General features: G+C 46.9%; 1 protein-coding gene across 6 annotated transcripts in view; it reads left to right on the forward strand.

Moving 5' to 3' along the window:
* Positions 1-10754, forward strand: part of smg7 (SMG7 nonsense mediated mRNA decay factor) — an 11531-nt gene extending 777 nt beyond the window's left edge. The window contains exons 2-23 of one of the 6 annotated variants that reach the window (XM_076022128.1): positions 224-255; positions 442-559; positions 658-790; positions 1443-1611; positions 1727-1798; positions 1877-2027; positions 2781-2916; positions 3074-3224; positions 3361-3520; positions 3598-3668; positions 3970-4030; positions 4117-4236; positions 4767-5214; positions 5296-5413; positions 5795-6189; positions 6273-6602; positions 7022-7174; positions 7659-7751; positions 8275-8425; positions 8498-8668; positions 8792-8946; positions 9107-10754. In XM_076022128.1, the coding sequence (XP_075878243.1) occupies positions 224-255; positions 442-559; positions 658-790; positions 1443-1611; positions 1727-1798; positions 1877-2027; positions 2781-2916; positions 3074-3224; positions 3361-3520; positions 3598-3668; positions 3970-4030; positions 4117-4236; positions 4767-5214; positions 5296-5413; positions 5795-6189; positions 6273-6602; positions 7022-7174; positions 7659-7751; positions 8275-8425; positions 8498-8668; positions 8792-8946; positions 9107-9220 (3502 nt within the window). In that variant the 3' untranslated portion in view covers positions 9221-10754. The remainder of the gene's footprint in view (positions 1-223; positions 256-441; positions 560-657; positions 791-1442; positions 1612-1726; positions 1799-1876; positions 2028-2780; positions 2917-3073; positions 3225-3360; positions 3521-3597; positions 3669-3969; positions 4031-4116; positions 4237-4766; positions 5215-5295; positions 5414-5794; positions 6190-6272; positions 6603-7021; positions 7175-7658; positions 7752-8274; positions 8426-8497; positions 8669-8791; positions 8947-9106) is intronic. The other 5 variants (XM_076022129.1, XM_076022130.1, XM_076022131.1 and 2 more) reach the window with 5 other exon arrangements.
* The last annotated feature ends 15700 nt before the right edge of the window (positions 10755-26454 follow it).

The following is a 26454-nucleotide window of genomic DNA, read 5'->3' on the forward strand; positions in this document are numbered from 1 at the left end:
GTGTCAGTGCCGACCTGCCAGCGTGAGGTTGCGTTTCAGATCTGGCTTATGAGCAATGGATGAGGGGGATATGTTCACTGACAACTGTTGGCCTCGTCACATCTCTCTCTCTCTCTCTCTCTCTCTCTCTCTCTCTCTCTCTCTCTCTCTCTCTCTCTCTCTCTCTCTCTCTCTCTGTCTGTGTACGACCTGTCTGAGCCACCCTGTGTTTCCGTCCATACAGGCAGGCAGAGGCCCTGAAGGCTGACATGACAGGTAGGTCTGTGCCTTCACACTTCACCTTCGCCGGGAACCTGGTTGAACTAATGAGGAAAAATAATAACTCATTATGTGAGAGGGAATCAAAAGGCTTTCCTAATAAGTCATTAGTCTCACGAGGACCACAGTAAGCTGATGAGTCCTCACGTCAAGTGACTGAGACCCACTTCCTGTCTGTGTCAGACTCCAAGCTGGGGACGGCAGAGGTGTGGACGTCCAGGCAGGCGCTGCAGGACCTGTACCAGAAGATGCTGGTGACGGACCTGGAGTACGCTCTCGACAAGAAGGTGGAGCAAGACCTGTAAGTTCTCTGTGTCGCCTCACAGTTGGATGAAGGTGATCGGTTGTGGCCGAGACGCTGGCTTTGACACCGTTTGTTCCCGCCCCCCGCCCCCGCAGATGGAATCACGCCTTTAAGAACCAGATCACCACCTTGCAGAGCCAGGCCAAGAACCGGGCCAACCCCAACCGCAGCGAGATCCAGGCCAACCTGTCGCTGTTCCTGGAGGCGGCCAGCGGCTTCTACACCCAGGTGAGCTCCTGGCATGGCTGCGCAGGAAACCTGTTTTTCATGTGCAGTTCATCGCAGGGCCACATAGAGACGACAGCTATTCGCACTCACACACGCATGCATTCAAGAGTTTCCGATTCGCCTCACATGCCTGTTTTTGGACTGTGGGAGGAAGGTGGAGAACCCTGGAGAGAATGCATTGCAGACACGGGGAGAACATGCAAACTCCACACAGAAAGGCTTGTAACCACTTCACTACTGTGTTGCCCCTGGATAGAATATAATAGAAGAAATCTTTATTGTCCACCGGGGTGGAAAATTGTCTCTGGTTCACCAAACAGGAGACAACCGTAAAGACAGAATAAAATCCAGTAAGGCTCCTTTAGCCAGAGAGTCTCTGAGGCGAATCCCAGACTTCAGACTCAAACTGACTAGAGGCTGGCAATCGTCTGTTCGGACTGTCCTCCCTTTCCTCCTCGTCCTTTCAATATACATGTGGCTAAGAGACAATTAGGGTTCCAGGCCTCCACACCTGAAGCTCTGCCCACTAACATGGAAGTCCTGCTCCCATAGGTGTATTCACCTGTGTGTGTGTGTGTGTGTGTGTGTGTGTGTGTGTGTGTGTGTGTGTGTGTGTGTGTGTGTGTGTGTGTGTGTGTGTGTGTGTGTGTAGTTGCTGCAGGAGCTGTGCACCGTGTTCAACGTGGACCTGCCGTGTCGCGTCAAGTCGTCCCAGCTCGGCATCATCAGCAACAAGCAGGGCGGCGGCGCCATCGTCAGGCCGCAGCCCAGCTCCTGCTCCTACATCTGCCAGCACTGCCTGGTCCACCTGGGCGACATTGGTGAGCCAGCGCTCACATACCCCCCACACCACCTCCTCTTCAGACCCACCAGCGCCCCCACCTGCCCGCCCGCCCGCCCGCCCGCCGTGTCTCAACCGCGCTTCTTGTCTTCCAGCGCGCTACCGCAACCAGACCAGTCAGGCCGAGTCCTACTACAGGCACGCCGCCCAGCTGGTGCCGTCCAATGGTGAGTGTGCGCCGCCACCGCCACCGCCGCACGTGTTCGCTCCGCTGTGTGTGTGCTGACGCCGGGTGTGTCCTGCAGGCCAGCCCTACAACCAGCTGGCCATCCTGGCATCATCCAAAGGAGACCAGCTGACCACCATCTTCTACTACTGCCGCAGCATCGCCGTCAAGTTCCCCTTCCCGGCGGCCTCCACCAACCTGCAGAAGGCGCTGTCCAAGGCTCTGGAGAGGTGACACACACACACACACACACACACACACACACACACACACACACACACACTTGGGATGCAACGGTACAGTTTTCCCGCTATGCATCACGTTTTTTGGGCCACGCTAACGGTCCGGTTTTAAAGACAGTATTGAATTGTAAAAAAAAAAATAAAAAAATCCAAACTCGCAAAAAGAATTCCCGCACACGTGGCCAACTTGCAAATTTTTTAATGCGACGTTTCGGTCTTAAGAGCTTTGTCAAGCACAAAAACGACCAAAACGTCGCAGTAAAAAGTTTGCAAGTTGGCCACGCGTGCGGGAATTCTTTTTCTTACTTTGGATTTAATTGTCACACCTGCAACGCACCGGCTGTGTCAATAGATGTGCAAGGATTTTTGCCTTTTTTGATTGTAAAAAAAAAACAACAAAAACACAGATATAATTAAACCACAAACTTTATTTACAAAAACAGTGCAAATTAAATGACTAAAGTTTACGACTATACAATTAAAATAAACCAAATTTGAACCCACTCACAGCCGAGTCAAGACATTTACGCTTTGTTGTAAATAATAATGCATCATGGGATTTATTTCTTATTTCCCAAAATACCGTTGTTTGCCATTGTGTATTTACGGTTCGGTAAAATGCTGAATATTATTCCTAACACACACACACACACACACACACACACACACACACACACACACACACACACACACACACTGCTCGGGCCGCCACCGCTCACCCCTGCTTGCGTGTCTCTGCAGCCGCGAAGAGGTGAAGACAAAGTGGAGCGTCTCAGACTTCATCAGAGCCTTCATCAAGTTCCACGGCCACGTCTACCTGAGCAGGAGCGTGGACAAGCTGGACGCCCTGAGGGAGCGGCTGGAGGAGCACTTCCAGGTGAGGCCGCGCTCCCTGCACGGCGGGCCGGCCAGCGGCCCAGGATGCTGACTCTGACTGTGTGTGTGTGTGTGTGTGTGTGTGTGTGTGTGTGTGTGTGTGTGTGTGTGTGTGTGTGTGTGTGTGTGTGTGTGTGTGTGTGTGTGTGTGCGTGCAGAGGTTGATCCTGCAGAAGGCCTTCAGCTCCCAGCAGCTGGTCCACATCACCATCATCAACCTGTTCGAGCTGCATCACCTGACGGCCGACGGCGAGCAGAGCTGCAGCGGCGAGCACCAGACCAGCTGGTCGCAGCTGCTCGGACTGTTCAGTGAGACACACACACACGCACGCACGCACACACGCTCGTCCCGAGCTGCGACTGCGCCCCTCGTGCGCTCTCGTGCTGCCGCCTCCTGACGACCTCCTCCTCCTCCTCCACCTCTTCTCTGTCCCCGTCTTCGCAGTGTCCTTCCTGGGCGTCATGTGCAGCCGCGCGCTGCTCATCCGGAGCCGCGAGGAGGACGTGCTGGGCGAGTGCCCGCTGCCCGCCATCAAAGTGTCCCTGGACTGGCTGAGGCTGCAGCCCGCCGTCTTCCAGGAGCCCGCCGTGGACGCCCGGCAGCAGTAAGTCACTCACTCAGGCCGAGTGTTGTCTGCTGTCCCCCCCGATTGCGACGTTGACTGGTGTCCCTGTCCCTCAGCGTGTGGCCCTGGCTGGTGTCCATCCTCAACAGCTTCCAGCCCAAAGAAGACGACGTCTCCGCCGCCCCAGGTAGGACGCTGGCGAAGATGGAGATAGATGCTTTATTGATCTCCAAGAGAATTTTGAGTTTCTGGCAGCTTGACAAGGGAACTAGTATAATAAAAGGCATGCATGAGTTAAACTATAGCATAAAGAGAGATAAAAGGGATAAAGTAGAAATAAAAATAACAATATAATTATAATATAATACAATCTGACTCTTCCTGAATATATCTGTATATATAATATACAGTGCACTGTGCATAATGACCTGTTCAGTGTTCGCACTGTTGCATCGTCGGTCCTGAGGGCTGTGTGTTTCTCTCCACAGTGATGCCCCTGCCCGAGGAGTTTGAGCTGCAGGGCTTCCTGGCGCTCCGCCCCGCCCTGAGGTAGCACACAGTGGTGTTCATCAGTTGGATGAAGGTCCAGGTGCGAATGAGCGTCTCGAGTCTGACTTCTGCTCTGTCCCCTCCAGGTCCCTGGACTTCACCCAAGGCCACCAGGGCATCCTGGTGGAGCGGGATGGCCTGCCGCTCCACAGCCGCCACCAGAGACTCATCAGTCTGGGCAAATGGGTGGCCGACAACCAGCCAGGGTCAGTTCCCACTATTATCGATTAATTCATTAGTTAGTTGATTGACCTTATCGATCGATCAACGATGAATTGATAAACAGCATTTTTTTCCCCAAAAAACCCTAAATTTCACAATGAAAAACGTGTCAGGAACACATTATTTAACCCTTCAATAATGTTGAGGGTCCATTGTGACCCATTTTTACATTAGAGAACAGTAAAAACTCCCTAAACATTCATCCTCTGACTTCAAGTTGACTTCTAAAGGGTCACATAAAAAAAAAAAGTTGTTTTAAAGTAACTTGTTCTAGGTATATTATGACCATCTCTTTCCTGCCACTACACTGTAATGATATTAACTACCCGTGTAAAAAAAATGTTCATTTAATTGCGACTAATTTAATTTAGTCGATTAAATTCTTAATTGACAATTAATCGATAATCGATTACTTGTTAACATCCCTAGTTCCCTCCGAGACTAAAAGCTACCGGTGCTGCTGCTGCAACATCACCACGTCGATGTGAAACGACCTTGTTTTACGTGCGCGCAGGCTGGTCCAGTGCAGCGTCGACGAGGACGGCCTCCTCATCTTCGTCACGGACATTCCCGAGCAGGCCATCGAGGAGCCGCAAGAGAGAGAGGCGCCGGTGCTGCAGGAGTCGTCCAACGGCGAGCAGAAGTCCGGCGACGGCGGCAACTCGGGCCTGAAGTCGGTGCTGTCGGTGGGGAAGACGCAGAGCTCGTGGGCCGACGGCAGCGAGCGGCCCGTCGTCACGTTCAAGGAGAACATCAAACCGCGGGAGCTGAGCCGAGGCGAAGCGCCGCAGCGGAACCACCACCTGAAGGACGGCGGCGGCGGCAAGGAGCGCCGAGACTCGGCTAAATGCGGCGGTGGCGGCGGTGGCGGCGCCGGGAAAGCCGAGCCCAAGAGGGACAACAAGAGGAAGAGCGAGCTGAAGAAGAGCGCCCACGACAAGCCGGCCGACGGCGGCAAGCAGGTGAGGTGTCGGCCCGCCAGGCCTCCGAGCGCCGAGAGACGGAGGGAGCGGCCGTCTGACGCCGCCGCGTCTTGTGTGCAGGTGAAGGCGCAATCAGAGCTGAGGAAGACTCCGCCCACTCAGAGCCAAACCTCCTGCTCCTCCCAGTTTATCCCCATCCACCATCCCGGAGCCTTCCCGCCACTGCCCAGCAGGCCAGGTACACACACACACACACACACACACACACACTCAAAGATTAAAGATTCAAAGATTTTTATTTGTCACATCACGTTACATGGCAGTAAAATGTTGCTGTGGCAGAAGCCGACGTGATTGTGCATTACGAGAAATAAAGAAAAAAGAATTTTAAAAAGTGGCAAGTTAAATATTGATGATGATGATGATAATAGTGCAATAGTACAGTATAATATGAAAAAAATATAATGTAATTATTTGTTATATAATATAATATAAAATAAAAATAAACTCACACACGCACACACACACACACACACACACACTGCACCTTCACAGAGTTCCTGGAGTTGGTCTTGTTGCTGGTTCTGCCATGTCTGAACCCTTATCTGTTCCACTGCAGGTTTCCCTCCCTCGGCCTACGTGATCCCGCCCCCTGTGGCCTTCCCGGGCCTGCAGGTGAACCCGGGCTTCACCTTCTCCTCGGGAGTGTCCGTCTCCGGACCCTTCCTCCAGCCGGGTGTCCACTCTCAGGCCGGTAGCCCTTCCGGGAAGCCGTCCCACATTCCCTACAGCCAGCAGAGGCCATCGGGCCCAGGCCCCGCCCAGGGGCCGGGCTCGCCGGCGCAGGGCCCCGCGGCCGTCAGCCAGGGCCCCTCCCAGCAGCCCCCGGGCCAGCCGCCGTCGGCTGTGCAGCTGCAGGTGCAGGCACTGGGCCCGCAGCAGCAGTCTCCTACCAAACCTGTCCAGCAGGTGGCGATGGGGAAGAGCCCGCCGCACCACCCGGGTCTGCAGCAGGTCAGTGGAGTGCAGGTGTGTCTGGCGGTTGTCTGGGCAGCTAGAGGGCGCTGTTGACGTGGTGTTGTCGCTGTGCTGGGCAGTACGTGCAGGTCCAGGAGCAGCCAGCTCAGATGTGGAACCAGGCTCAGGCCGCCCTGCATAAGATCTCCCCCATGCAGATGATGAAGCAGCCCGGCCAGAACCCGCCGCCCGCCTTCTACATGGCGCCGCAGGAGCCCCTCAAAATGTACGAGCAGCAGCTGCAGCCGCCCGGTCAGCCGCCGCTCGCCGCCATCGACAAGAAGATGAAGTTCCCGAACGTGAAGATGCAGCAGGACTTCTACTGGGAGCCGTCCTACCGGATGGGGGACAGGATGAAGAGGCTCTGTCCCGAGGATCCGCCCGCCGGGCCCCGTGGACTCCCGTTCGAGGTGAGAAGTGGGGAAGAAGGCGAGAAGGAGGAGGAGCAGGAGGAGGAGAGGGAGGAGGCTGTAGAGGAGCGCTTCCTGTCTCTTTGGGAAGCTACATGAGAAAGCAGAAGAACTCCAACACCCTCTGCCCTGACAGGGTGAGAGGCTCAGGTTCAGGGCAAATTCCAGGTTCAGGTTTAGGGCCAGACCCAGGTTTAGGACCCGGTTCGGGTTTAGGGCCAGATCCAGGTTTTGGACCAGGACCAGGTTCAGGCTCAGCGCCAGGTGTCAGTTGTTGAAGCTTCAGTGTTTGGACTGTTTCTCTCTCTCCATCTCTGTCTCACCAGCTTCTCCTCTTTCTTTTCCTTTTCACCCCTCTCTTTCTTCCACCTCCTCCTCCTCCTGCTGCTGCTGCTTCTCCTTCTGGCTTCATCTCTCAGCAGGACAACAAGAGCTCGCCTCTTCTGCCTCCTGACCTGTTAAAATCTCTAGCAGATCTTGAGGAGGAGGAGGAGCTGGTCTTTGCTAAGCCTCCTGACTTCTTCCAGGCCTTGGCGGGCCCTCTTAGCTCCGCTCCTGGACCAAACATCTTTGTATGTAGCGCCATCTTCTGCTCGTCATACAGCACCTCACTGAGATCAGCTGCCGTGCGTCAGCCAGTGCAGAGCAGCCGAGCAGATGTTGACCAGCAACGTGGTGCAACATCTCAGCTTCTCAGTCAGAAAGCTGCAGGGAAATGAAGGAGTTCACCTGCTGACTGTGGCCAGAGAACAGGAGAAAAGCCTTAAGACGTCAATCAATCAATCAATCAATCAATCATTGACTGACTGATTGATTAATTCACACATCGCAAAGCTGCATTCCTGCCAGGAATGTGGGAAATATGTAGACGTGACAGTCTTAAAGTGTCCTTCAGAAAAATAATCCAGTGTAGTCGTGGGCTGCCAGGGTTGTGACAGACTTCCTGATCACACAAATTGCGATTGGTTGTGTAACAGACGTGCAACTGTGGAAAAGATAAACGGTGAAAAGTTACGAAAAGCCCTCACATGAAAGTGACGTTTCTGTCCTCTGCAGCTGACCAATCAGAGCCGGATGGACGGCGGCCAGGATGCCAGCGGCCAATCGTCTTCCCTGCTGCCCCTGTCCGGTTTCCCCATGCAGGTCAGAGTGAGTGACCACCAGGTGGCAGTGTGGTTCTTTTATAGAGAATGCTTAGTCGGGAGTAAAGGCGACACTCAGTAGGTTTGCATGCACGCAGTCTTCCAGTCACAGTCGCAGTCGCAGTCAGTGGCATGGAAACCTTCTATTGGTCGGATCGGCTGCCAGTCCCACTGGTCTGTATTCAGCCAGTTGCATTAGCTGGGTGTGTTTGTCCCGCTTTTCCAATTTCTGCCGAGCTGACGTGTTTTAAAGTGCATGCAGGCTCGAGTATTGGCTTTTGTTATTGTATATTTATATTGTTTTTAATTCGATCTATAATCTTTGCTGCTGTGATGTGCACATTTCGCCATGCAGGACTAAAAATAAAGTTTTATTCTCTTGTATTATACTAAATAATTTGTCATTTAAACGTACTCATACAGTGGATAACAGTGGTCTGGTCCTGCTCCTGGTTATGGTCCTGGTCCTGGTCCTGTTCCAGGTCCTGGTCCTGTGTTGTCTCTGATCAGCTGCTCTGTCCTGTGTGCAGGAGTTCAGCCAGAACAGCATCTTCAGCCAGGCCTACGGGAAGACCCAGCCGCCCGGCTCCAAGCCCGACGCTCCCATGATGCACCAGGAGCCGTCGCTCTACTCGCTGTTTGAAGGAACTCCCTGGTCCCCCTCCCTGCCTGCCAGCTCGGGTACGTCCAACCTGAACCCAGAACCCAGAACCCAGAGCCCTGGCCTGCTCTAACTTGTGCTCTGATTTGCAGATCACTCCACCCCGGCCAGCCAATCCCCTCACTCGTCCAACCCCAGCAGCCTGCCCTCCTCCCCACCCACGCACAGCCACGGAGCGCTGCCCTTCTCCAACTTTGGCCCGATCGGCACGCCAGACAGCCGGGACCGCCGGCTGGTGGACCGCTGGAAGGCTGACAAGACTGGTGAGGGCGGGTGGGGTGGGGCGGGGCGGGGCAGGGTGGTGGGGGGCGGTGCTATGGATCATGGGGGGCGGAGCTCAGAGTTTGTTAGTCCTCCAGCAGGTCTTGATTGTTCCTCGTGTCCAGGTGCCGTCAGCGCCCTGGGGCTGGACTACCTTCCAGCAGCCTCGTCTGCGGCTCCAGAGACCAGCTGGCACCAGACTGGCCCCCCCAGCAACTCGTGGGCCAATCAGGAGTCTCCCATGGAGGAGTCGTCCACGGTGCTGCTGGACAGCCTGAAGGTCAGTGGTTCCTCTGTGGTCATGTCGCTCAGCGTGAATGAACGTTCAAGAACATGTGAAATGATATATTTTAATATACGTAAGTCGCACCTGAGTACAAGTCACATGACCAGCCAAACTATGAAAAAAAAAAAAGTGTGACCGCCCCCTCCCCCCACAGTCCATCTGGTCCAGCTCCATGATGCAACCCGGCCCGTCGGCGCTGGAGCAGCTCCTCCTGCAGCAGAAGCAGAAGCAGCAGAGAGGCCACGGCGCCATGAACCCGCCTCACTGAACGCAGGCCAGGGCGGCGCTTCGAGTCCGAAAACCGAACCCGAACACAAACGGGAGGAGGAACCACACGTTTGACGACGACCAGCTCCAACCAACACGGAAATTAAAGCGGTGAGAGAACGGTGGCTGCTGGGGAGGCCACGCGCCCCCTCCGCCCCCCCGACGAGGCTCAGACACCAAACCCGCCCCTCCCCTTCACCCAGCTGTGGAGGAGCGCTGACGCCCCTGCTGGACCGGAGGGTGCGGGATCCCTTTGCAGCGCGGTGCCATGCCGCCGCTGCCGGGTTTCCTTCAAACTGCAGAAATCTGAACTTTTATGAACCCCACTGGCCGACCCCCCCACCCCTCCCACCCCCCAACACCACCACCAAACCACCACCACCCCCCTCAGACAGACGCAGCCTCCACCTGGTGCCGCTGCAGTGGCCCGTTCTTCGGACTGGAGGGAAGGAGTTTCAGGAGCAAGATGCTGTGGGTGAAGGGGGGGGGAGGGCAGGGGGCGGGAGTGGGGTCTAAATACGCTTTGTCATCTCTCATTTATGTAGTTGTGTGGTGCAGGAGAAGTGGGAGGGGCCTGCTGTGTGGGCGGGAACGTAAATCTTTCATGTCTTTGTTAGTTTGGACCCAGCGCAGGACGACTTGACAGGCGGCAGGGCGAACGGTCGGTGGCCGACGCTGCCCCCCCTTACCCCCCCACCCCCCCCTACCCCTGGCTGCACCGACAACAGACGCGTGCAAAGTGTGTGTTGTGATTCGTCGGTAGCACTTTTAGCTTCCATCCGCTACGAGTCCGTTAGCTTCAAGTCACTTCCTGTTTGTTGTTTCCCCTCTCGCGGCTTCTTTAAACCGGCTCGCTGACAGGCAGCACACCGGTGGCTCCGCCTTCAGTCCCTCCCACCCACGTCTAGCTCGGTCGCCATCGCGGCTGCTGAGAGACAATCTACTTCCTGTTGGCTCCACGGAGTCGTCGAGGTTCTCGCCGACGGCGGGAACGCCGACTCCTGTGTTCCTCCGGCTTCTGCTTTTAAAACTTCTGCTCACTTTCTGTGCTTTTATTTCTGCGGGATCATCTTGTCAGTGTCCTGGAGCCAATCAGACGGCAGCAATGTCAGCTGACAATCAGGACGCTCACGGGCTCCACCCACCAGCACTGAGCAGGTGTAGCAGGACGTGACAAGACTGCAGTGTTCCAACTTCCTGTCCTGCCTCAAACAACAGGAAACTGCTTCTTTACCTTCAACGTAAAAGTAATCATTTAGTTCCCGAGGTGAAAAAAAATTAAAGCCTGTTTTTATTTTCGGCGTTTTATCCAGCGGACTGTTTCCTGTGGTTGTGCTTTTCACGTTGCTTTAAACTGTATTTGAGAAGAAATAAAGTCAAATATTGCTGAACGAAGAGGAGATGGAAACCCGCTCATTTTATGGACGGGTCCTCATTGGCTCAAAGCTGACGGAGCCTCTGACAGAGGAAATGTTGGTGTTTGCTTAATTTTCAGAAGAGATGGAATCAGCCTTTAAATAAATGTTGGAAATGTTCTCATTGCAATCAGTTTGCTATTTCTTGCTGCCACCAACAGGCGGCTCACATCTCCTGTCAGTTGACTGAATGTCTGGATGTAAAAAAGATGATGCAGCATTATAGAAATAACCTCAGACTCCATCTGATATCTGGAAAGTTAATCACTGCTCATACAAAATGTTTGACTTATGAAAGAGGTCACAGTGCTGAAGTGACAGGAAACTGGTTTACATTTGATGATGATAATGATAATCATCATTAAATTTGGTTTACATTTATTTATGTGAAACTGGCCAGAGACCCACAACCATTAGGTGGAATTCTAATTCTTTGAAAATTGTAATAACCTGCCCAAGAAAGTACTGTGGGACACAGTAGGCAAATGGATGAAAAAGGTCTGATGATTAGTTTCCATCCATCCATCCATTTTCCATACCCGCTTAGTCCCGAGGTCAGGGTCACGGATGATTAGTTTCAGTTCTCCAAAACTGTTACCTGGGAGACTGGAGAAGGACTTACTGACAAACAACAATCAATCTTCTGGAACCTTGGCTGAACCCAGCATGACTCCGCCCACTGAGTGCCAGGAGGAGATGCCAGACAGCCTCCTGGTGGTTTAGTGGTGATCACATAAAATCACTCCCATCTTCTCTCAATGTCTGGTGGGTAAAACCTCAAACCTCATTCAGCTGCTGCTAACTGGCTCCTATAGAGAAACCAGTCAACAGTTTTTGTAGAGCAGTTTGTCACTGTGGATTATTGGAGTTATAGTTTACACACAGTGAGCCACTGCAGCCTGACGCTGCTGCAGAAAACTTTCCAGCGCTCACTCATGTTGAAAGTGCTAACACAGCGCCCCCTACAAGCAGACATAACAAATGCGGATCTAGTGAGAAAAGCCTTAAGGGTTTAATGTTGAAACTTTGTAAACCACAAACAGTTTTTAAGGAGTTTGTTTTCCAACCATCAGAGCATTTAAATAAGTTACTCAAGAAAATTCTGTGGGACACCCGTAACCCAACTGGTGACTTGGCTCAGTTGGCAACTCCTGGTTTGTCTGATTGATTTAGAAAGTGTGTTTGCTGGAGACATAAAGGTGAGACTGAGGACACTGGAAATACTGGGGACACTGCAGACACTGAGGAAACTGGAGATACTCTGGAGACTGGGGAGACAGAAGTCTGGAAAAGGACTCATTGACAGGAAGGCTGAACCCAGTGGTGACAGGAAATGTGAAAACAATAAGAAGCTGCTTTCTGGGAGCTTGGCTGAACCCAGCATGGCTCCGCCCACTGAGTGCCAGGAGGAGATGCCAGACAGCCTCCTGGTGGTTTAGCGGCGATCACATAAAATCACTCCCATCTTCACACAATGTCTGATGGGTAAAACCTCAAACCTCATTCAGTTGCTGCTAATTGGCTCCCATAGAGAAACCAGTCAACAGTTATTGTACGGCAGTTTGTCACTGTGGGGGTATATCGTACACACAGTGAGCCACTGCAGCCTGACGCTGCTGCAGAAAACCTTCCAGCACCCACACATGCTGAAAGTGCTACCACAGTTTCTGTAGAGCAGTTTGTCACTGATATGGACTACTGGGATTACACAGTGTATGACATAATAGATTACACACAGTGAGCCACTGCAGCCTGACGCTGCTGCAGAAAACCTTCCAGCGCTCGTACATGTGGACAGTGTGAGTACAGCGCCCCCTACCAGCAGACACAGCAGTATCACTGTTAAATGTGAACCTAGAGAGAAAAGCCAGCAGAGTTCTATTTTGAAACCTTGTCAACCACCAATAGACTTTTCCGTTTTTAAGGAGTTTTCCAATCATCACTACATTTTATAAATTACTCAAGAAAATTCTGTCGGACACCCATAACCCAACTATAGTGACTTGTCTCAGTTGGTGAGTCCTGGTTTATCTGATAGATTTAGAAAGTCTGTTTACTGGAGAGATAATGAGGAGACTGAGGACACGGGAAATAGTGGGGACACTGCAGATACTGAGGAAACTAGAGATACTTGGGAGACTGAAGAAGGACTCTGGAAGTGACAGGAAGTGTAAAAGCAATCAGAAACCATTTCTGGAACCTTGTCTTGAACCCAGCATGGCTCCGCCCACTGACTGCCAGGAGGGGATGTCAGACAGACTCCTGGTGGTTTAGCGGTGATCAGATAAAATCACTCGCGTCTTCACACAGGATCTGATGGGTAAAAACCTCAAACCTCATTCAGCTGCTGCTAACTGGCTCCCATAGAGAAACCAGTCAACAGTTATTGTACAGCAGTTTGTCACTCTGTATACCTGGGTTGGTCTATTGGACACAGTGAGTCACTGCAGCCTGATGCCACTGCAAAAAACCTTCCAGCACCTGCACATGTTGACAGCGCTAGCACAGCGCCCCCTACTCGAAGACACAGCAGTATCATTACGTTAAAAGTGAACCTAGAGAGAAAAGCCAGCAGAGTTCTATGTTGAAACGTCATAAACCATCAGTAGATTTTTCAGTTTTTAAGGAGTTTGTGCTCTAACCGTTAGAACATTTTAATAACTTAACCAAGAAAATTCTGTGGGACACCTGTAACCCAACTAGTGACTTGGCTTAGTTGGCGAGTCCTGGTAAATCAGATTGATTAAGAAGGTCTGGTTACCGGAGAGATAATGGGGAGACTGGAGAAGGACTCTGTGACAGGAAATGCGAAAACAATAAGAAGCTGCTTTCTGGGAGCTTGACTGAACCCTGCATGGCTCCGCCCACTGTGTGCCAGGAGGAGACGTCAGACTCCCTCCTGGTGGTTTAGTAGTCATCCGATAAAATCACTCCTGTTCTCACGGAAGCCACAGGGTCTGATGGGTAAAAACCTTGGACCTCATTCAACTGCTGCTGCTAACTGGCTCCAATAGAGAAACCAGGCAACGGTTTTTGTACAGCAGTTTGTCACTGTGGGCAACAGGGTATATACGTATACCTTACACACAGTGAGCCACTACAGCCTGTCACTGATGCAGAAAACCTTCCAGCACTCGCTCATGCTGACAGTATTATTCAAGATACAAGATTCAAAGATTTTATTTTCCATTTCACAATATATTTTAGGGTGTTTTTTTTTATATTGTATGATTAAAATAATTATATTAATTATATTTACAACAATCTACCCAATATTATTTTTATGAACGTAGCATTGTTTTAAATGATTGACATTTTCCGGAATTGTATCTAAAAGAGGTTCAGTTGTGTTTCAGTGTGCAGTATTGTTGGCTTGTTAATTAGTGAAGAGGTTTGGGTAGTCGGAGCCTCACAGCTGCTTTTGTGAGTGTCACATATCTTTAGCTTTTAGTTTTATCCACCTAATTTAAGTAGATTGTTGTTGGACCATGAGTTCTTGGAATTAAGGGTGAGAAAGAGAACGGGATCAGCGTGGGCGATTCATTTGCTGCCTGGACTGTCAGGTGTTGGTGGACTCAAATGCACGACAACCACTGATGCAGTTCAAAAGGTTTATTGAAGAGTCGAGGTCGGGCAGTCCAGGGTCGAGAACCAGTGCAGGCGGTGAGAGAGGCAGGCGAGATCGACGTCGGGGACGGGCGGAGGTCGATGACAGCGACAGGATCCAGACGGGGCAGACGAGGAGCGTAGTCAGAGCCGAACAGGGTCGTTACCGGGGAATCGGTCCGAGGACGAGGCGGGGGCAGGGACGGAGACGGGCTGTTGTCAACCGGGGACGAAGGAGCACAACAAGGAGACAGGCGCTGGAGAGTCGAGCAGGGTCGTTACCGGGGAGTCGGTCCGAGGACGAGGCGGAGACAGGGTCAGAGGCGGGCTGTTCAACCGGGGGACGAAGGAGCACAACAAGGAGACAGGCGCTGGATTACTGGTGCAATGCAAAACAGATAATCTGGCAACGGGGGGAACGCGGGAGACTGGTTAATAAAGGCAGTGCAGATCAAAGGCGAAGATTGTTGGCTATCAAGATAATAGGGGAAGATTGTTGGCTATCAATATCAAAGGGCGTTGGCTTGGAGACTAGGGGTGTTGGCTTGGAGACCGTGACATGGACGCGGAGTGGTGAGGGTCTCCTCTCTGCGCCTCTCCTGACGGCACGGCTCGACTGTCGAGGCTGTGACCGCTTGTGACTACTTTGGGGCGGGGCAGGGGCTCATGGCAGCACCGGCTGCTCACTGAGAAGAGGAACTGCGGAGGAACGGTGCTTGCTTTCATGTCGGTCTCCAAAATACCAGCAAAGTCTCCAATAACACCAGGAAAAGTCGCTAGATTTGTCGCTAGTCGCTTTTGACAAAAAAGTCGCCATTGGGGAGTTGGAAAGTCACCAGATTTAGCGAGAAAGTCGCCAAGTTGTCAACACTGCAGCGTGCCTTGGCTTCGTATGGCACTTCAGTGACGTAAAATTCTGCCGTAAAGGGTGTTTTGCGAAACTGCGATATAAGCGATAGAGCTTCATATTGAACTATAGACATTTTCTATCGTCCAGATGATATATATTAGTGATGTTCGATACCACCAATTTCCTTTTCGATCCGATACTGAGTAAAATTCAGACTGGTATCGGCGATACCGATCCGATACTTACCGATACCGATACGCTCTGTAATCCCCATCGGCAAACCCATATGGATGGTTTTCATACTGAGAGTCTAGGAGGAGCAATTTTCTTCGAAATGGCCGCATGATCTATAATGTGGCAAGAGGTTAAGAGGCACCCTTAAGTTGAAAAAGAAAATTGTTAGATTTTATTCTGTTGAAATACTCAGTAATCAAACATCAAATAATTATCAAATGACAGTAACAATGGGTTAGCAGAGGGTGGTGCAGTGGAGGGTGGGTCAGCAGAAGGTGGTGCAATTGAAGGTTGGGCAGCGGTGGGTGGGGCAGCAAAAGATGAGACAGTGGTGGGTCGTGGAGACGCAGGCACCTTCGAAACAGCAGCAGTGGCCATCACAGCAGGGTGCTTTTCCTTGCACAGACTAAGGTGTTTCATAAAGGGTACCCTGCAAATCCCTATTGCCTGGCAATGGATGCATTGTGTAGCCCACATCTGTAAATGGTATACCCTCTAACAGAACACTAAATTGAAAAATTATTCAGTAACCATTTATAATTTTAATATACAACATCTGAGTAAATTATCTGCAACCACATGTCACATAATTAAGTATGGCCATAATAATAAAACTATTTTTATTTTGTTTATTTTTATTTTTTTTTAAATAACTGCAGTCGAAAATAATAGGATATCATACACTGTTACATGTTTTTTCCCCCGTACTTTCCCCCCCCCACAAAAACAAAGAGGGGGAACATTAAAAATAGAGCTACTGAGAAAACAACATTACACACATGGTACCCCAAAGCGCGTTACAATGGCATCTCATTCACACACACACACACACACACACACACACACACACACACACACACACACACACACACACACACTCTATCCTCGTAGTTATAATATCAATTAATTATTTAACAACTGGGCGTGCTAAAATATTTCTACTTAACTTAAAAATAACACTATTTGGTGGTTTATGTTTTACCATCAAGAAAATGTGAGAGTAACAGGTTCGTTTTGCAGGGATTCAAGCTAGCATAAAGTTTACATTGATGTTAACAGACTGAATACCACCGTCGTTATTGTTATCGTAACATTAACATAAGACAACTCTTTATGGCTTTTTGTTTATTTTGCAGTTAAGTTATCTCACATTTACAGCGCATTTTAAACATATATACTCCACGTTTGACTTACTTCGGGTTGGGACCAAATCCTTCTGACGTCACATCCGACGCAAAGTAGCCTTGCCTGAAACAGCCTTTGCCTAAAGCGGCCTCCTCCGAGTCTGCAGCTGGACCCTTCTCCAAGCAACTGCCTGGCTTGCCTGTCCGCAAGCGCCACCCCTGCCTACCAGCAACGTGTCATTTAGACAAGATCTCAGTATTCGTGTTAATGATGTACATCACCACAAAACACTGAAGTATCGAAAGTATCGATATTTTCATTTGAGAATCGATTCTACAGCATAAAGATCTAGTATCGGAAGTATCGATATTTCAGGAGCGATCCGCACATCACTAATATATATCGTCATATCGACCAGCCCTAATATATATCATTTATGTATATATAAAGTATAATTACTCACATGATTTTTGAAATGTATTGTAATATATGATATAATATAAAGTATAATATGATGTAATATAATATAATATACTGCGATGAACTGGCGACTTGTCCAGGGTGTCACCCTGCCTTCGCCCGAAGACAGCTGGGATAGGCTCCAGCAGACCCCCGTGACCCTGAATAGGAATAAGCGGGTATAGAAGATGAATGAATGAATGAATGAATGAATGAATAATATAATATAATATAATATAATATAATATAGGCTCCAGCAGACCCCCGTGACCCTGAGCTCAGGAAGAAGCGGCTATTGAAAATGGATGGATGGATGGGATGGATGGATAATATAATGTACCGTAATCCATCCATCCATCATTGAATAAACGTTGGAAAATGGTATTTTCCAACGTTCGATAAATATTGAAAGTCACCACCTCCTCCCGCTCATCCGGCTGAAGAGGAAGTCTGGGTGTCTCTGCTGAGGCTGCTGCCCCCGCGACCTGACTCCAGATAATGTGGCAGAAGAAGAAGAAATATTGGAAAATGGTTGGAAAAGGGTTGAATAAATGTTGAAAAAGGGTTGAATAAATGTTGAAAAATGGTTGAACAAACGTTGAGTTGAGTCAACCATTTTTCAACGTTGATTCAACAGTCATCTTCAGTCAGTCGGTCAATTTCTAAATGAAAGGGAAAACCAACTGATTCAACTGATGTTTAGTAGAGTAAAGCCCCTCCCACCCAGAGTAGGATTCCTGCTTCAGACAAGGTTTCCTCATGCTGGAGGATTTTAGTCAAGGCTCAGCCTCCCAATAACTAAACATCCAGAGAGCTGAACCCAAAAGTCCAGGAAATCAGCAGCTACAAGAACACTTCTGTTCTGTTCTCTTCTTCTCTTCTCTTCTCTTCTCTTCTCTTCTCTTCTCTTCTCTTCTCTTCTCTTCTCTTCTCTTCTCTTCTCAGTTCCTCCCCAGTTCTCAGTTTAGCAACTGGTCATGTTGGTGCTGTATCGGTCCAGCGATGACCGCTGATGTACCTGTGTGTGAATGTCAGTTCTGCAAGTTCTTGCGGAGGAAAGTCTGCAGTCTGGGCTCATGTGTGAGCAGTCTGGACCTTCAGGGAGCACTACAGCTGTTGGGACGGTGCTGTCACAGGTTTATGTACGAGGCTGAACCACTGTGGATTCGGCTCTGCCATCAAGCTCATCGTTTACCCTGACGGTAAGACCTTAAAACTCCTCAAACCTATCCAGCTTTCTCAGATATTGTAGACAGAGAGTCTAATTACTCTAACTAAATTCATGAAAAGTTTCTCTGTTATCTGTAAATGAAAACTTCTCCGAGACATAAGGGTGAAGCTTGACGCTCTGAAAGCCGACACTTGCATAGAATCGTTCAAATCCGCCATTAATCTGCTCAGAATTGACGCAGTAATGATCTGGTTAGAATTGATCGGAATTGATGTTGTAAGGTTAAAAATAAGAAAGTTTGAGGTTGTAAAAGAAAATCAGTATGTTAACAATAAAATGATAAACATGTCAAAAAGATGAGGTGAAAGATTGTATTAAAGAAAAGAGATCACATTGCAAGCCAGGTTCTCGGCTGCTTTTAATGGGGTCAGTGAAAATCACAGGTCATCAACGACTGCTTCACATTAAGTGGATGTTTTTTGTCCCGATAAACTATAACATTGATTGATTTATGTTTGTGTGCCATTAGTCCATAAATTATGCATTATTTTAATACTCTTAACAGTTCAAATAATTTAATCCAAAGTCTGAAATTATAATGGGCCACCGACAGGTATCCAGTTTACTTTTACAGTGAATGTATACTTCTGTTAATATTTAAATCAGTGTTCTGCTCATTTAACAGCCCATTTATGACCCATGATTAACTAAAAAAAACAGCCACACTTGAGATGTCTAACAATGAGAAACCGGTGCACTTTTAGCATGACAAGGGGAAGAGACAGAAAAAGAGCAGAGCCTGTTGAGAGAAACACTTGTCTCAGGGCCCGTTGACACGAAGACGGGTTTCTCTGAAAAGTAGTTTCAAAATTTCTTTGTCGTTTCGGCTTTGCATTTACATGAAGCCGGCGTTTTCAATGAAACTGCACAGATTGAAACCGCACATTTTCTGAATCGCTCTCCAAAGTGGATACGTTTGATAAGTTCCATTTTTTTTTGACGTTTCAGAAAATCGTTGGTTTAAAAAAAAAAAAATGCCGTCTCTGTGTAAACGGGGCCTCAGGGTACAAACTCAGGAGTGTAAAATCTTGCAGTTAACAACAGCCTTATAACTCTGTAGTAGAAGTAGAGACACATAGGTGGAACTACTTTTGGAGAGAAAAAGAGAAAAAACGTGCAGCGATCGCGTACACTGCAGCGAAAGCTACGCTAACCTCAGCTAACACACAGCCCGCTAACCATTTACCACTTAGATTCTAGTTATCAACAACTGAAGTACTTGAATGAATCTACCACCACTATGTGAAGATGTTCAGCTCTGGGGACTTTTTTTGTGATGCGCTGCTGTGTAATAACAATGACCACTGGAGTGCTTCGAGACACGGGAACGGGCTCGACAGGTGCTCATAAAGGTCATGAGTAGGGTTGCCACCCGTCCCGTTTTTCCCAGAATTGTTCTCTTTTTTCACCACTTGTCCCGGGAAAAATAAAATCTCTCCCGGGACACAATTTGTCCCGTTTTTTTTAAATACGCGATTGTCCCATATTTGGCAACTAAAAAACCTGTCCCGTAATGAACTGAGACGGGACGCACTTCATCTCCATCTCCACACTTTTATTTGACTTTAAGCACCAAAGTCATGTGAAATAACAACGTTGAACACAACAATGTGTAAACAACTAGTGTGACTTGAGTGGGAAAGAACGACGTGTTTTTCCACAGCGTCGCCTTTACCAAAACATTCGCTTTGTAGCACGTTTGTAGGTAGGCTAGTGTGAGCTGTCAGCTAGCATCGCAACTAGGCAAAGGGGTTCATCAGCTGTCATCTTACACACGTGTACTTTGGACTGATCAGTTGAGTTTGTGCTACATCTCCCAGCACTGTTGTTGTCATGTTTTATTTTTGTCATGTTAAATGCTTTCCCTCCTCCCCTTTAATACAAATAGAATGCACACAGATTGAATGAAACGCTAACTCTTTACTGGTAAAAGGGAAGAGGTGTACCATTCATCTTTGATTGCAAAACCAACAACAACAACAACAACAACAACAACTGTAAAAAAAAAAATCCCATGGCACACCACAAACCAAAAATATTGCAAAATGACACTTTTTACCCTAATGAGGATAATATAGGCTCACTTTCCTTTAAAGCACAGTCACTCAACAATGGAATATTATTATTATTTTTTTTTTAAACCTATCAGGTGAAGTTGAATCATTTTTCATGGCACACCTGACATTATCTCGTGGTACACTTGTGTGCCATAGCACAGTAAAAAGAATCCACTTAAAACATCTCCAGGTCCTTTCCCCATCCATTGTTAAAAAGAGCTGCACTGAGTATAAGGTTTTGAAAACACTCCTCCCAACCGGTATGTCTCTCAACAACTCTGTTCCCTGATGATCCTCTATATTTGGCGCCGTGGTGAAAGTGCAGGTCACAAATTTTTGGATTGTGTATTTGATGCGTTTTGAGGGAGGGTGAGTGGAACCGTTAAAAATCAGTTAATCTGCCTCCTCATATCACTTTAGGGATTATGGCAGTGACCGTCCATCCATCAATCATCAGGACATTATGATCAGTTTAATAATGACTACATTTTTGATTCACAGAATGTCTGTTCGTCTGTTGCTTCTGTTAGAACCACGAGTCGACGGTTTCATCAGATAAGGATCAGACAGGAAGTGGCGAGCAGCGACAAGACTTCTTCATGACAGGCTGTTGATTTCACCAACTGTTGGTGATGTTCATGTGGTTGTTGATCTGACTCTCTGTTTTCAAAATGAAGTTTGGTCTGTTGGTATTTCTGCTGCTATGTTGAAGTGACGTGACTGTTGCAACTGATGCAGAGTTGGTGCTGATTACGGTCATGGCTGATCTGGCAAGTTATTCTGCAGGAGATACTGCCATCTAGAGGAGGAGCCTCGAACTCAGTCTGTCATCACACTGTTGGCAACCACGTGACTGACACCACACACGTCAAAGCCTTCATCTCAGGTTGTCTCACATCGATGTGAGGCAGAGAGGCTAAGCTAACAGTGGCTAGGCCAAGGGTGGGAAAACTTTTTGACTGGTGGGCCACAATGTGTTTTTAAAAATGTGCTCCAGCCCCCTGGAGGAGCAGATGGATGGAGTGTTTTGGTGACCCACTTCATAAGAGAAAAAAATGTATCATGGGATATGTTGACATGTGCTTTAAGGTCAACTGAAAAGGAACTGAAGCGTTACAACAAAACATGTGTCTTTGAAGCCCCACTGTGTTTAGATCTTTATTGAAATGACTCTTGAAACACGGGGAAAAAAATGATGAAATACAGTTATTTTATGACTTACTTAATATTAACATTGTTTCTTCAAGTTTGGCGGCCTGGATTGAAAAGCTTCATGGGCTGCATATGGCCCGCGGGCCGTGGTTTGCCCCTGCCTGGCCAACTGTTGAAGTGCTAGCATCCATGCTTACACATGAAGTGGAGTCCTAGGTCCATGTTGTTGGCTCCAGGAACCATCTCAGACATTAAATAGCTCGTGACGTAAGAACCATTGAGAGTACCACAGTCAGGAAGTCACTTGGATCATGTGATGTGTTTTGAGGCCACAGGTGAAGAATGGCTCAGAAACGGGTCAAAGCGTCTTCTCTACTTCCTGTCAGTTCAAAGTAAATACTGGCGCCTTCAGAACTTTCTGCTCAGAGGAGAAAGAGCAGCCTGGGAGGATGGACCAACCTGGTCTGCGGTGCCATGGATCCACTCACCACCAGGGGGCGCGCAGGTCCAAAACCTCCATCGTCCTGTTCTGGAGCCTGGTTATTCTCAGGTTTCTCAAATCTGAGAGCCCACCGAATCAGCAGAACGGACAAGGTGAAGAACAAGTGAAGAACAGGTGATCCACTGGCCATTTCTGTAACCTCCCCTTCACTGTGACGGACACACCATCACAAGGAGAACAACCTCATAAGTCATGAAAATGACTGAAGAGAAAACAAGAAAAACGGAATGGAGGCCTCTGCTGCCACCTGCTGGATGAGAGAATTAATCAATCTGAGCTTCCAGGATTGACGTTTTTTTGTTTTGGTTCCTGACTTCCTTCAGAAGGTGACTGAAAATCAAGATCCTCAAGGAGCCTTTGACAACCCTGAAAACCGTAATTACCCAGAGAGCCTTGTGGAAACTGAAGACATTGAAAACCTCTCTCTCGCTCATTTTCTTTTCTTTTCTTTAATACTTGCTGTGGGAGAACTGGAGGCTCTGAGAAGCTGCTACTTGGTTCTGGGGCCAGATTGAATGTCCAGTCATGTGAGTTTTCTTTCAGCTTCTGGAAGTGAAGATGGAGCTTTCACAAAATAACCTTGTCTTTGTGGATTATTAAAGCAGGGATGACGATGGATCACTGCCATTGTGTGATGGTTAAGTGCCTGGTTTTCTGAGTGGAGTCTTGTTGCAGTGGTGTTTTAATTAACAAAAACTCATCAACACATTTTAAAACCTGATGTTGGGATGTTAAATGGCTGGTTTTCAGAGTGAACTTTGGTTCAGACTTCGTTGTTTCCTTAAGTGTGGACTGGAGGATGGAAACCAAAATATCTTTGGAGCTGGAGCCTGATCAACCAGTGAAACCCACTAAGTCCTGGTCACTGTTATCGAAGAGTAAAAAACTCCTCATGTTTTGATATTTTTCATCCAGGTTAGTTTGTTGATAGGCAGGTTTGTACAGTCAATGAAACCAGAGGTGCAACATATAAACAGATGGATGAAATCATGTTTTTATATTCATGTGAAGAGCTAAAATATTGGGCATAAGAGAAAAATACATTTAAATGTTAAAATTCAGTTCATTGTTCAGTTCAACTGAGTGAAGACATGGTGGGTCATGTGATCAGTTTATGTCATGCCGTTTCCTGCTGTGTGACTACTGGGAATGCAAATAGACTGATTTTTGGACCTGGGACCAGATTAACCATCACAACTAGTAAGTCCAATAAAGGTGTACATGTATATATGAGGTTGAGCCAAAGACTTGTGTAAAAAAAGTTTCTATTACATTTCAGTATCAAAATACACAGATTTGTCTGTGGCTGAAGCTTGCATATAATTTCTGGTTGACTATATATACCTTCAATTCCTCTGAAGTGATTAAAAATAGAAGTGATTTGACTTTGTCAGTAAACATAAGTTTGTTCGGCGGTTGATGAATGTTGGAGCTCAAATGATAATAATTATATATACAAATGTTTTGTGAGTGGAGTTTGGTTTGGACTCTGTGTCCTGATGTTTCCTGCTGCATGGGTACCGGAAACCAAACGATGATCTTTGGAGCTGGAAACACATTAACCATTGCAACCAGTAAGTCCTGCCACTGAGCATGAAGTCCTTTATACTTTGTCAGTGAAGTTTGTTAAATGGCTGGTTTTGTGAGTGTGGTTTGGACTTTGTGTCATGACGTTTCCTGCTGTGTGAATAATAACTTGAAGATGGTCTTTGGAGCTGGAACCACTTTAACCATCGTGACTAGTAAGTCCTGCTGGAGACCAGATGAAACACTGAATCAATTTGAGCTGATTGGGCAGTTTGACACTGAAAATATTAAGAGAAATTAATGAAGATTTTCAGTTGAGTCGATGGGACGAAACTGCAGAATCTCTATGTGGTGTTAAATGGCTGTTTTTTGGAGTGGCATTTTCTTTGGACTTGGTGTCCTAATGGTTTTTGAGTTGAAACTGGTCAAATCTTTGGAATTGGAACCAGTTTAACCATCAACAAGTGAAAAACAAGTGAAATAATGTAAGTTTCCATATGACGTGAAGTGCTGAGAGTTTGTGTGCTGATGTTTCCTGCTGTGTGAGTACTGGAAATACTGGTAAACTCATCTTTGGCAATGGAACCAGTTTAACCATCATAACCAGTAAGTTGCCAACACAGATGCTAGTCTTTTTGATCTATTGATGCATGTAGTTTCAGTCAGTGAAGCTGAATGTAAGGATTCCAGCAGTAAATACAAAATCAGCAATTTTCTGACTGAACTCTGGTTCAGTGGTTATTCAACGAACAGAAAAACTTGTCAACACAGTTTACTAACTGACTTTGGGACACTGAATGGCTGGTTTAATGAGTGGAGTTCAGTTTGGACTTTGTGCTGTGATGTTTCCTGCTGTGTGAATGATGTTGGAAATAAACTCATCTTTGGAAGGGGAACCAGTTTAACCATTACGACCAGTAAGTGCTGTTGTAGCCCAGATGAAACTCTAAGTTTATCTGAACCTGTGTGGTTTAACAATAGAGATGAAGTGAGGAAACATCCAGTCAGTTTGATAAAAAAATATATTATGTGGTTTAATTGTTGGTTTTGTAAGTTGTTGTTGGTTTGGACTTTGTGTCCTGATGTTTCCTGCTGTGTGAATACTGGAGCTGTTGATAAACTCATCTTTGGAGCTGGGACCAGATTAACCATCACAACCAGTAAGTCCAATAAAAGTGTAAATGTATATGTTACGTTGAGTCAAAAAAAAAAAAAACCTGTGGAAAATATTGTTTGACTTACACTTTAATGCACATTAAGCTGCTTGTAATTGTAGAAAGTATTGGATCTCTGATTAGGTTTAGTATTAAAATACACAAATTCTTCTGTTGCTGAAGTTTCCATATAATTTCTGGCTGACTATTTATACCTCTAAGGATGTACCGATGCAGGTAGTTTTAATTACTGAAGATGAGTGAAATGATTCCAGCCATGAATATAAAATCAGTGGCTTTTGTTCAGGAAAAAAGTTGTGCTTATTATACAGAAAAGGCTTCACTACTAGTGGAGTAATAATCAGTAATGATAATTGAAAAGACTCATACCAGAGTGGTTGTGAACTTCTTATTTGACCTGCAACCAGTGAAACCAGTAAATCTTTTAAAATGATGTTTTAGAGAGAGTGACTTTTCATGGCATGAAGGTTGGTTATGTTTTAATAGATAGAAAAAAACTCATTAACATTTTAATTTCTGTTTAAATTGATTTAAATTGCTGGTTTTCTGAGTGGAATTTAGTTTAGACTTTGTGTCTGTATGTTTCCTGCTGTGTGAATACTGGAAACAACAGGGTGATCTTTGGAGCTGGAACCAGATTAACCATCATAACCAGTAAGTCCTGTCATTAGACAAAAAGTCACCAGCATTTATATTTTCATATTCTACCTTTTATTTATTTTTTATTTATTTTTTGATGTGACAGTAAATATAAAATCAGCAGTTTTGTGACTGGACTTTGGTTTAGTGGTGTTTAAATCGAACGTTCAGCCAATGTTTAAACAAAAACTCATCTCCAGATTTTAATAGCTGATGTTGGAATGTTAAATGGCTGGTTTTCTGAATGGAGTTTGGTTTGGACTTTGTATCCTGATGTTTCCTGCTGTGTGAATGAAGGTGTTGGTAAACTCATCTTTGGAACTGGAACCAGTTTAACCATCACAACCAGTAAGTCCTGTTGTAGACCAGATTGAACACATAGTTTATCTGAAATTGGATGATATTACAGTGTGGATGAGCTGATCAGACATCTGGCCTCTTTCAGGTTAAAAGTTTAAAAAATCGTATGATCAGCTGTGTAGCCAAGTAGGTTTACCGAACGATTTATGAGTGAGTAGTGATTGACAGGACGTTTTAAAAAACACTCACAAACCTTCTAGTTGTGTGAAAAATAGTTTAATTAAACCTTCAGTCTAGAGCCAGTTTAACCAGCCAAACCACTATGTCCACAGCAGTTTCTGATATGTATTGTCTCCGGTCAGTTTAAAGGTTGAAGTAATTTATTTATTTATTTTTACCTACATTTTGCAAAGTTTTGTCACGAGGTAGAAACAGTTGAAAAATATCTGTCAGGTTGTTAAATTGCTGCTTTTCTGAGTGGAGTTCAGTTTGCAGTGTTTGTGTCCTGATGTTTCCTGCTGTGTGAATACTGGTGGTGGATATAAAATCATATTTGGAGCTGGAACCAGTTTGACCATCACAACCAGTAAGTCCTGTCACTGGTCATGAAGTCACTGCATTTATACTTTATCAAGTCAGTGTATTTGTACTTTAGCAACTCTTGTCGTTTAACAAGTGAAGCCAATCTCACGTCAAATATAAAATCTGTCATTATCTAAATGAGGTTTGGTTCTGAGTCAGTTTTCATTGGCAACAAAACTCCACATTTTTACGGACTGACATCAGGACGTTTTTTTTTTTAAAAAAAACAAAAAAAACAACCTGTTTTATAGTTTTATTAAACTTTTATTCTGGTTCCAGTTTAACCAGTGAAAACAGCAGGTCCCCAAGCTTAGTAAAATGATTCCAGCAGCAAATAAAAAAAAATTCTGACTAGAATCGTCACATATTTTAAAAACTGAC

The sequence above is a fragment of the Nelusetta ayraudi genome, unplaced genomic scaffold (assembly GCF_046127955.1).
Source record: "Nelusetta ayraudi isolate G7.1 ecotype Tasmania unplaced genomic scaffold, CSIRO-AGI_Nayr_v1 ptg000011l, whole genome shotgun sequence".
In the NCBI taxonomy this organism is placed as follows: domain Eukaryota; kingdom Metazoa; phylum Chordata; class Actinopteri; order Tetraodontiformes; family Monacanthidae; genus Nelusetta; species Nelusetta ayraudi.